This window comes from Ambystoma mexicanum, chromosome 3q (genome assembly GCF_040938575.1).
Source record: "Ambystoma mexicanum isolate Mex_15411 chromosome 3q, UKY_AmexF1_1, whole genome shotgun sequence".
NCBI lineage: Eukaryota > Metazoa > Chordata > Amphibia > Caudata > Ambystomatidae > Ambystoma > Ambystoma mexicanum.
In genome coordinates this window covers 984,538,186-984,550,298 of record NC_090926.1, presented here as the reverse complement: position 1 = coordinate 984,550,298, position 12,113 = coordinate 984,538,186, and the positions used below count along the sequence as shown (strand labels likewise).

Sequence of the window (12,113 nt, the reverse complement as noted above, 5' to 3'; positions counted from 1 at the left end):
CCTACCTCCAAGGAGCCAGGTCCGACCCAGCAATCCCAGAGGCAGGCATCATTTCCCCCAGGGGAGTGCCAGCGGGCCGAAGCTGGGGCCCTTTGGACGCAGTCCTGGCGCCTTAGGCGCCAGGCTCATGTTGGACCTCTGTCCTGGCACCTTAGGCGCCAGGCTCATAAAGCTAGACATGTGTTCAAGTGTTTTAATGTGCACTTACCTGATGCAGACCATGCTGCCACATCCAGGCCCTCTTGAGGCCTGAATGGAACTACTTTACCTGTGGGATTACTTTCCACCCGGGCGTGGTCGGGGAAGGATACATACCTGATCGGAGGAAGGATACACACTTGGAACTTCTTCCAAAGCTATTTAAACCACACCCGATCAGCAACTCACGCTTTGCGTTGTTCTGCTCCTCGCAGCTGGACGCTCACCGTGTCAGCTCCTGCATCTGGACCTCAGCCACGCCGGTCAGTATCCTGGGTCACCTGCAAAGGGAGACAAAAGACCTTACCTGCTAAATCAGCACCACAGACACATCACACCGACGATCCTGAAAAGGAAGACATCATTTTAAAAGCATTTCGCTACGATCGCTGCAGCGCTGCATTTCACTCACCTTTCCTGGACGCCACCATCTTCAGCAGCGATCATCCGGATCCACAGCCACTTCCCAGAGCCTAGAGAGAAAGACAAGAACAAGGTGAGAGAAGGAAGGGAATAGGAAAAGCTCAGTTTCCTTCTAAGTCTTACCTGTTCGGTCATTCCCATTTCATTTCGGGTCTTGCCGCTTCCAGGCATCCGGACCCCGGCCCCTATGGGGAAAAAAGACAAAGACATTGAATGAGCGAATGCAAAGACATTACCCGAGCGCTCATCCAGAACTTACCTGTCATTTACTGGAACAGCACGTTTCACTTCGGGTCGGCGCCATATCTCCGGCATTCCGAACCCCGACCCCTAAGGGGAAAAAGACAATGAACATTATTATTAAGCTTGGACTTTTGAACTTGCAACAGAACTTTTACAGCGCCTTACCTGAATAGTCAAGCTTACCTGAACTCCCATCAATCCTCAATCCAGTGAAGTAACTGGGTTTCAACGCGCCCCTGCATCAGAAGCAGGATGGAGAGCTCATCCTTCCTGACCCTAAGGTGAGACTTCACGGGGAATCGTGGAAGGGTATCGTGGAGAGTTGGAAGAGAGTGGGAGGCTTGAGCATAACTCAGTCAGTAGGTAATACTCCCTTTTCACGCACAGGGGAATATTCCTGCGAGCCGGAGAAGCCAGAGTAGAGGGGCCCTTCCTGTCCATCTTCAGAGTCCTGCGCTTCACCGTTGAAGAAGCATCAGCACTCGAAGCCAGACCTGCGCCTCCGTGGGAATCAGGTGAGCGTTACATTAACAGAGCACTGTAAAAAGTGAGGGATTGTAGCAGTAAACATTTACTGAGATATTTGCATACCAACAATACTTTGCAAGCAAAACGTATTGAATGTCTCATTATGATATTATGTGCATTTTAAGAAAATGTCAATCGGCATGTACATAATTTATTTTGCAGTGCATACAAGATTTCTTGCAATTTATCCCACACCTACAACCCTATAATATTAAACAAGTGCTCAGTGAAGCCATTTATGTATACCAGCAAGTTAACATATAATTTGTTAAGGTCTATGTCCAATGGAACTCTGAACACTTGGAAAGGATACAGATTTTGTGAAAATCATTCACCCTTCTGAATATCCATTGCTATAATATTATAGAGGAGTAATGCTAGGCATAGCCGATTTTCCCTTGAAGGCCAAGGAAATCATATTGCAATGTTGCTCTCCACCTACAGGGTATTGTTAGCAGTGTTAAAGTAGGAGATGCTGAGCATAACATTTGTCTACTCAAAATACTTACATGGCAAATTATTGCTTCAGTTTCATAATGGGTTAACTTGCAAGGGGACCGCTGCAAAACACTTGCGTGACATATGTACAAAGAAGAGGAAGCATCGGATGAGGCTACACATCCAAGTAGACTGCTTACTCAAAGTCAGTAACCAATTTTTGGCTGATAGTTGGTTTACATAGTTTGGGTGACGCTTTTGCTGAGGCACCATGAGCAACAGAAATTCTGGTACTTTAACGTTATTCATATTACAACAAATATAAAACAAGTGGACGTCGGTACAAGTCTGGTAACCTTTCATAGAGTTAAAAGAGGAAGAGTGCAGGTCGATATCTAAATGTGTTCTGGGGCACAAGTAAGAGTCATAAGGTAAAAGCATGATAGAGCCAAGTATCGGAGTCATGGGTGGGGAGGGAACATTATTTGGTTAATGTGCCCAGGCAAATCTTGGTTAGATTCTGCTGTTCATGGAGCCACTTTTTCATATCAGGATTTAAGCTCTTATGGATGTATTCTGTTGGGGTTTATAAGGTCATGCTTGCATAGTAGGGTAATGCAAATGAGCTATACCAGAATATTAAGATTAGTTAGTCATTTTAAGAGAAAGCAAATGTCAGGTAATTGTTGTGGCTTGTACCTTATTAAATCTTTTTAGTTAGGTGAGAATTGTCTGTGTGCGCTGCTAAAAATGTGAGCGGCACCCAGAAGCAAGCTGGGCAAGCACACATGCGCACAGCTTAGAGGGAACAGTGATGGGTACGGGTGTCCTATTCAGGAAGGGATTCAAAAGAATTGCTTAATTATACCCAGGTGCACGCTTTGCCATTCTATCTACAGCTACTCGCACCAGTTACCAGCCATTGCCTGCTAGAGCAAGGTGCTGGCCTTGTATGGCAAACTACACTTTTTGGCATTGTTGCTATGATTTGCATTTATTTATTTATTTGTTATAATCCATAAGCACAGGCCCATAGCACAAACATGACACAAAATAAAAAGGAATATAGCACCCTACCCAGAGCTAGGCCAGAGGTCAACGGAACAAAATCGTTTTTAATCCGTGTGCGAACTTAGAAAGAGACTGGCACAGGCTCAGTTCAAGGGGTAGTGCATTCCAGCTCGTGCAGGCAGCATAGGAGAACGAACCCTGAGCCACAGCATCAAGCTTGTCCCGGGTGACTTGCAGGAGGCCCACATTATTGGGCCTCAAGAGTCCTTCTAGCTGGCAGAAGGTGTGTATAGATAGCATAGATAAGGTATTGCCACCTCTTGCTAGCATTCGCATAGGTATTCACATAAATTGCCAAATATCCACTTATGTTTCCAAGGTACTCGCCACTTGTCAGTTACTCATACCATTTACCAAATTCAGGCGGTGGGCAAGGCTGGGGAAAGCAGGCATGCGGCGTGCTGCACGCTCCTTGTTCTCCTTTCCCAACTAGCGGAGCAAGTACGTGTCTGAACAGCTTCACTACTGGCCCTCATCAGGTTATGCAATCTATTGTCTGGGGTGTAGGCCAGCAACCCTCTGCTGGGGAAGAGAGGAGTCCAGTGAAAGTGACCAGGATTCCAATCTGGACTCCTAACTTGGTATCCTTTAGGAATTAGCTATATGCCAGTGTGAGGTATTGCAAGAAAACCAGAGCTGCATCATGTTTGAACTAGGGCTGCCTTCTATTTACATTCTCCATCGAGTAAGTCCTCTATGGAATGGCTAAAACCCACGTTAGGCATATTAACGTGAAGCATCCCAGTGCCACAGGCTGCAATTAACAGCAAGCACACACAGAAAGGTTTTCTACTGGATATTATGCACTCTTTTAGACAGTCACTTGTAGGCCCTGGACACAGACATTGATATTTAAGTCAGCCATGTTTAACAGGCTACACCCCAGCCATTTAGGAAATGTACTCTTCTCCTTAGAGCAGGGGAGCCGACTTATGAATTTCCCGGGGGGTGCCCAAATGTAGGGAGTGATATCACCGGCAGTTGTATGACCGCATTTGCACGTAGTCACCAACTTGGTGCAAGGGCGTGGGGCACAGAACAGTGGAAACATTGGCTAGCTTGTACAGCATATACTAAAGTCAAGTAAGAAGGATGTTTAAGCCTTCCAGTTGCATTCCAGTAGGCCATCACTGCCCCTACTCCACCCCTCTATAATCATCCAGGTTGTAGTAGCCCTCAAGAGGCAGAGCAACACAAGTAGGATGGGAGAATGAAATGCCAGCCCATCCTGTGAGTGTGTCAAACCTCAAAGCAAAGACTGTGCGTGTTCCTCCTACTTTGGAGCACAATCTCACAATCTCACTAGCATGGGAATCCCCACCGTGTGTGTGGGCTGCAGACCCCGGATCACATGCTCACTTCTTCAGTGTGAAATTCTGGCCAAGGCTCTTTGGGCAAGCATTCGGGATGGGTCTCACACCTATAAACAGTGTGATATATTGAGTGGGCACCTCACTCCTTTGAGCATAGTATCACCTGTTGCTGGTAATCTCACAACTGAACATACATCACTCTTGGTCATCTCAGTGACCCCATGTATATTAATGGAGTCAGTCTCCCATCTGGGAAGACAATTATAGTTCTGTTAAAACACTTCTCACTCCAGTTTTCTCGATCTATAGATCCATACCATTTTCATTCAATGTGTGTGCAGGGGTGATAACTTGTGTCTGAGAGAGCTCATTCTTTCATTCAGGAGAGATAAAGGGGTAACAGACCCTGCTGATTCTGATATTTTACAGGCTCGAGCCTTCTATCCCTTGCCCTATGATGGCTTCCAAAATCCTGAGCGGCAGCTTATGGACAGCAGGCAGCTCGGGACATGCTCGTTGCCGATTGAATGTAGCCGATCTACTATTTAGACACTGGGAGAGTCCCATGAATCCACATTTGTGGCGGAGAAGCACTCAACATACATAACACAATGGTATAGTGTTGCAGTCCTGCTGAGAAATTACAATTTGGTCTGTTTAAATGTAAAGCAGTGTGGCTGAGAAGTACATGCACCGTGCCATTAAAAATAAAGCAGCTGTGGTGGGTGGAAATGTTGCTTCGGTGGCATCAAGAGTATGCAATTCCCTGTGGGGTAGTGTTGGTCATTTCCTATTGAAGTATAGCAGTCCTATTGAGAAGTGCCATTAAATGTGAAGCTGTCCAGTAGGCTGGATCAGTGATGCCCCATAAAAGGTGTAGAAGCCTCTGTGAGAAGTGGCAGTACGGTCCCAACGGTGAGAAGTGTAGTATTTTCACATTAACTATGCTGAGTAATTCCATCCCTTTAAATATATTAGTTCTTGTATAACCACAACAGACTTGCTCAATAGTTCTGGTTCTCCATCATTAAATGTACTTCAGATCTTCTGAGTATCGGGAGGATAGTTCAGAGCAACGTGCTCACCTTGGAAGCAAGACAACATGGAGCAACACAGGTTCTATCCCTCAGTCCGTGCAACACGGGATCGATCCCTCGGTTCACGCAACACAGGTTCAATCCCTTGCTCCGTGCTTAGAAACCTCTGGGTATTATGCGCATTATAAATAACCAATAAAAATTAAAATAAATACAATTGGCTGAGAAGTGCTGGGCCTTGTTAGAGTGTAGCAGCTCAACTGAGATTTGAGGGACAGATCCTCTTGCTTTGCATTTGTCCATCAATTTATAAAAATCGTTTTGGGTTGGGTGTACCTCTACATCTGTGCACATCTCTTGTTAAGAGGGGTGCACAGATGTACAAATACACCCAACCCAAAACGATTTTTAGAAATTGAGGGACAGACTTGCTTTGCATCTGTGCCTCAATTTGTAAAATTCGTATTTTGTTGAGTGTACCTCTACATCTATGCACCCTGGTGCACAGATGTAGAAGTAGACCCAACCCAAAATGATCTTTAGAAATTGAGGGACAGATGCAAAGCAAGAGGCTCTTGCTTTTCATCTGTCCCTCAATTTCTAAACATTGTTTTTTACCCGGGCCGCCAGAGAGAGACACAGTATGGATGGAACAAAGGGCCATCCATACTGCGTCTCTTCTCTGCGGCCCAGGGAGAGCGGGGGGCTCAGCCCCGACTTCATTCTGCAGGCGGGTGCCCGGCCCCCGGTGCACCCGCGTACTCACCGCCTCTGCCTTAGAGGACACCAAGTCTTTTACTTCAGAGGAGGAAACGTTGTCTAGTAATTATTATTATTATGGTATTTATTAAGCAAGGATCTAGTTTCGAGACCTAGCTTCCAGAGCTGGAATGCGAAGCCAGCCACTTCTAAAGGCCTACTCTTAAGGCCTCCCAACGCCCATCTTGGCCTGTCCGGCATACCTGGCCTCCCAGTATGGCTTGATCCATGGCCTCAACACTCATACCCCCTGGCAACCACTGCTACGCCACCCTCCTCCTGCGATCTCACAACCCACCTAAATGCAGCTCCTCAGGTACCGCACACCAGCATACAAGGTGAGCCACTTACAGCTTTTACCAATAATGCCTGTTGCTACAACCTCTACTTCCAGTTACTGCCTGGCAGACAGATCCCTGCCCCCCCCCCTCTACTAGGCTATAAAATACTACTCGCTAAATTGACCATTGGCCCACAAATCCCCATCAACCTACTCCTATGCTGACAACCCAATACTCCTAGGTCCCAGAAGTCTGACATTCCTCTACTACTCACTCACCTCATCAGGCCAGCTACTAGATTCATCCTTCAGGATGATTTTAATCTGCGCTTCCCATGGACACAAAAGCCTCAACCCTGGAAAACTCACTTGCGGATATGAACTTCACCCAGCACGTCTCGAGCTCCACGCATTCCAAAGGGTACATTATTGACTGAATCCTCACTTATAAGCCTCCATCTCTATCTCAGCCATTAGCCCACTACTGTGGTCTTACCACTCACTGATGACTTCAGCCTATCCCACTGCCCCCCCTTAACCAAGCATACTTTACCGCCCTCTCCTACTCTAGTTTGCGGTTCACAGAGCACACTCTTGCACCTACTCTCCTGTCGCTACTTGCGTCTTTCACCCCCGTAAGGACCCACAGGCCCTCGCAGAAATCTACAATCGCAGCCTTCACTTCACCACAGACGTACATCTCCCCCCCCCCAAACCCAAAATACTGAAACCTCACAAGCCTGCCAATATTTGATTTTCTGATGATCTTATTGCTCTCCAGTATTTCAAGAGAGGCCTGGAAAACATGGTTGAAACAATCCATCCCATCCAACTGCAAATCTTTTCAAACGTGTCTAAAAGCTATACAAATGCTTTGATCACATCTAAAGCCAATTCCTACAACCTCTGATTTCATACTGGCAGCTCCAGCTCTAAAGAGTTTTCCCGATTCTTAGAGAGCTTAAAAATCCAGCCCTCTCCACCTCCCAGACTCACTCCGATAAAGATTGATGCGCCACTATCCAATCCGACCTCGCCAAACAAAATGGTCTCACTGAAAAACAAAATCTTAGCTTAAAAAAAACCTGTTGATGCCCTCTCAAACTAACCACCTCTCGCCCCCCACCCTTCAGCTTCTCCCAACGATCCCTATTAGATGTACTCAATACTATTCACTCCATCAAACCTTCCAATTGCAAGGGAGACACCTGCCCAGCCCACATCATCAAGCCATGTGCCTCCACTCTGACCCCCACCATTACTAGCTTCATTAACACCCAATTTGTGGCCATTTCTGTCATCACCTGCCTCAAAGTAGCATGGGTAACCCTTCTCCTGAAGAAACCTTCTCTGGACCCCACCCTTCCCACTAACTACAGCCCCATCACTACCGATCCATTCCTCCTCAAAATTGTAGATTGTATGGCCTACTCCCAAATCCAACTGTTCTTCGAACACCACCATCTAGTACCTGCAAGACAATCCAGTTTCTGCCCCAAGCATAGCACGGAAACAGCCATCTTAGACCTCTAAATCGAATTAAATGACATCCGTGACTCCGGCAATCTTGCCCTCCTCCTCCTTGTCCTCTCAGCAGATACTGACCTGGTCAACCACGACATCCTCTGCCAACATCTTGCAACCAATTTCCATTTCTCCACTGAGTCCATCTCATGGATCAAATCCTTCCCGACTGACGGCTCTTCCAGAATCTTCATTGGAAACACAGCGGCAGATTCCATCGCTGCCCCTCTTGGTGTCACCCAAGTTTCTTGCCTCTCACAGACTCTAAAATATGTATTTGAGGCCCCTTTTCGACCTTCTAGATGCCCTTGGCATTCTCTACACTAGCTTTGCCAGAAACACACAGATCCTCATCCCTGTCTCAGGAAGTTACAATGACAATACTGATGCTATCAATAAGATCTACAGCATCATCCAAAACTGGATGGCCACCCACAACGTCTGAATGACAATTGAGATTCTTCTTGTGGGAGTTCCTCACCGGCTCAAAAAACTTGACCCAGCATTCTCCTCGTTTTCAATTGACGGCACAAATATGCCAGTCTCAAAACATGTCAAGACCCTTGGAATTCATGGGACGCTGAACTCAATATGGCCAAACATGTCAATGCGCCATCATCCACCACAGCCCACACTGGCAACCTCATCTCTGAGTAGACAATTCCTCACCCCTACCAACTGCATGTCTCTTGTACAAGCCATCATCAACGGCAAGCTGGACTATCGCAACGTGCTATTCATGGGCCCTTCAGCAAAAAAACCTTGCCAAACTAACTCTTTCAAAACAAAGCCCTACCTGCAGCCCTGGGACTTAAACATTCAGATCACATCTCTGCTACCTGGCGTGACATCTACTGGGTCCTCATTAAAGCCTGCATTGAATTTAAAATGCTGGTAATCAGCCACCAGTGTGTCATTAAAGAGGCCCCCCTATACCTTATCACCCCTAAACTATTGGTGCGTCCTCCAAGATCCTCTGCCAGCCTCACCCTGTTCACTCCCAGATACAAAAGCAAAAGAGCTGGTGGCTTCAGCGTCACTTCACCCTCCCTCTGTTACCCTCTCCGGCATAACATCAGAAATGAGCACAACTATCAATCATTCTGAAAATTGTTGAAAACAGTCTGTTTAAGAAATATGGCTAATGCCATTCTTACCTGCTTTACATGTTCCCCCACCACCGATTTCTTACCCTGACTCTGTACAAATGCTGCGATATCCCCGGGTTTACTGCATAACGGAGCACTCTTCAGAGGTAGCAACATAAGATATACAGCGTGGGTAGGATACAGAGGAGCACAGAGGAGAGGTACAGCTGTACAGGGTGGCGGGAAGGAGAGGGGCGATGTGATGGCCTAGGTGTTGAAGAGGTGGGTCTGGAGTTTTCTGAATTGTAGGAGCGAGTTTGATGCCGAAGGGGAGGAGGTTCCATAGTCTTGGGTCATAGGCAGAGAAGGCTTGTGTTCTGGTCCTTTGCTTTCCTTTTTGCAGCGGCGGATTTCAAGTCTGCACGTGTCCTGGCTTCCGGTGGTGCGCTGTCTGCCAGAGATGCTGAGTTTCTTCGCAAGGTAGCTGGGTGACTTGAGGGCAACTGCCTTATCGATGACGCAGCAAGACTTGAAGGTGAGTCATGCGTGCAGTGGGAGCCAGTGATTACATTGGGGGTGCTTACAAACTGGCAAACCACCAGACTAGGAGCATAAGAAATATATAAACTACTAATAGCATCGCAGCTGCTTCCTATCAAAATGGATTCCTATGGTCTACTGCGGGTACATTTGGTCCATGATTACATGTACATGCAGCCAACGGTCTTTCTGCTGCATCCCAATTAAAACAACCATATCCAGCACATCAGGACCAACTGAAAAACAACGTGCTCATTTGTCAGTTCCTACTTTCACCCTTGACCTCAACATGTAAAGATATTCACATCAATGCTCCTCCTTGTTTCAGAGTTGCATAATTTTCCAACTAAATCTGGAGCTAAGGGCCATTGAGATCCATTTAAAAACACGAACATTTACACTCTCCCAAGGCAATCAAACCCCAACATGAAGAAACATACTTCTCATTGGTCAATATAGCTTGCTGGAGACTGGCACACAGGCAATAACAGCAACTAGTCAAATACTCAAATACAATGAAATGCATGTTAATGAAACTACAATGATCAAAACCAAAATTGCTTCATTAAAAAAAAAAAAAAACTCATGTGTCCCCTGAAATTACTGGAACACAGGAAACGGCATAGTTCACAGGTGACTACAGCTCATGTTCTTTGTGCTGCCTTTGTGTAAGTGTACTTTAAATGTGCTAAGCACATGACTATTTGCTAAGGCTTTGATATTTCTGCAGTGTCCTATTTACAGTGATGCATTATAACTCTTCCTTAGTCGATGAGCTTAACATTTATTACACTTCCTTTCCTTAGTGTGTCTTTTATGAATTGATGACCTATAGCAAAACAACAAATACAAGGGGAAATGGTCAATGCACCACAGAGATGTGTTCTGCAGTGTTTGGCAGGTGGTGGTGGGGCATGAGCTAAACAAACCCAAAGTTTGCCTTCATTTTGGCACGTAGTCCATACATTGCCACCAGGCCCACATATCAATAAAACAGCATGCTTTTAAATAGTCACTGTGGAATCCAGAACTACAAACAACATACTAGCCTTTTTCTGCCTCTGCCCTCGTCCCTCTGGTCCCCAATGGATGCTTACCTATGCATAACTACTTCAGTCATTTGTTAATGTCCATTGGGGAGGACACAGAGGTATCTGGTATAGGTCTATGCTCTTCAGAGATTCAGGGCTACACATATGAACAGGGAATTAGGAAAACAGATATGGTATTAATGCATCTTCACTTACCACAGAGACCGAGGTATCTGCCGCCAGCGATGCCCAGCTCAGAATCAGGGTGATTAGGGTGATGCACAGCATCCTGTTAAAGATAAAGTAGAGGTTATCAGGAAAGCCTGGACCAGGCCCCAACAGTCACATTGCATTGTACTGAGGTGGCTGCCCACTGTACTGCAGAGAAGCATCCTTATATTTACTAGGTGTAGACTTTGGACGTGTAGAGGGTCCTAGGAATCGATCACTCATTAGGAGGGTATCAAACTCTTAGGACTGACTCTCAGCCACCTAGCAATTTAAATACAACCTCACACCACTGGGATAACCTCCCAGTGAACTTCCATCGCGCTCCAAACCTGCACTCCATTGCATTTTCTTTAATAGGCCTTCATGGACTTCACTCCTTTTGACGACTGAAGATCCAGACAGGGCCATAGCATTTCCTCTACACAACCCAAAGCCCAGAGATAACTTGTTTTTGGCGAAAGACAGACAATACTGCACCATTTACCCACCCCATGTGCTCTGAGGGACCAAAGAAATGGACACGAGGGCAAAGTTATCAAGTTTAGCATGGCTTAAAATAAATAAAAGCCCCAACGAGTACAAATAAAAAAAAAAAGAAAAATGAGGGTAGAATGAAATAAGTTGGTGAAAATAAGGAGGGTGCGGGGAAATTTCGTACACACACACACACACACAAACACACTACGCAAGTTTGCCCTTAACTAGCCCCAGTAACCTGTTCATGCTATGCAGACTAGGCTGGGACATCCATTGTACAGGGTTTGAAATTAGGATTTGGTGAGCAGCAGCAAAACCCAGCTCCTCGGTATGTGGAATCATCCAGTAGGCAGGAGCTTCCTCTGGGAAACTAGGAGCGTTTACATTGCAAATCATGCAGAAATGTTGTCATGCTAACTAACCTTATATGAATTCTTTATGATCCATTATGCTTGAAGCATCTTCTAGATGTGTCCTAATGCTTCTTTATACACATTCTGAAAGGTTTGTTAATAGGACACCTGTTAGCGTAGGGTGCTAAAGAAACCTACTGGTAGATTTTGGTGTCCAGTGAACCAGGCTCTCCTAGGCTAGAAGCATAGTCTAAATAGCTCTCAGCTCCTGGCAATTTCTAACCCTGTTGTACCCTGACAGGCTTGTGCTCCGTCTCCGGCTGGGTTGTTCTCTATACCATGCAAGAGCTCAGCCAGAATACAAATGAGTGCTGTATAATAAAGGGAATGGGATATAGAGGAAAGCAGAGGCGAGTGGGATCAATTTATCAGTCTGTGGTCTTAATTTCTCAGTTGCGAGTCTTCCGATCTTTCATGGATCGCAGTAGAGGGGGACCCAGTCTGATGCTAGCGGCAAGGTTGTTCTAGAGTGTGGGAGCATTGCAGGAGAATGCTTGATTTTTGATCTTCTTGCAATGT

At 46.0% G+C, this 12,113-nt stretch overlaps 1 protein-coding gene across 1 annotated transcript in view; it reads right to left on the bottom strand.

The window, feature by feature from the left end:
• The window catches only part of TTYH2 (tweety family member 2), a 554,125-nt gene that overhangs the window by 181,631 nt on the left and 360,381 nt on the right, over nucleotides 1-12,113 (bottom strand). Inside the window, exon 6 of the mRNA XM_069655121.1 lies at nucleotides 10,690-10,762. Coding sequence (XP_069511222.1) covers nucleotides 10,690-10,762 — 73 coding nt within the window. The remainder of the gene's footprint in view (nucleotides 1-10,689; nucleotides 10,763-12,113) is intronic.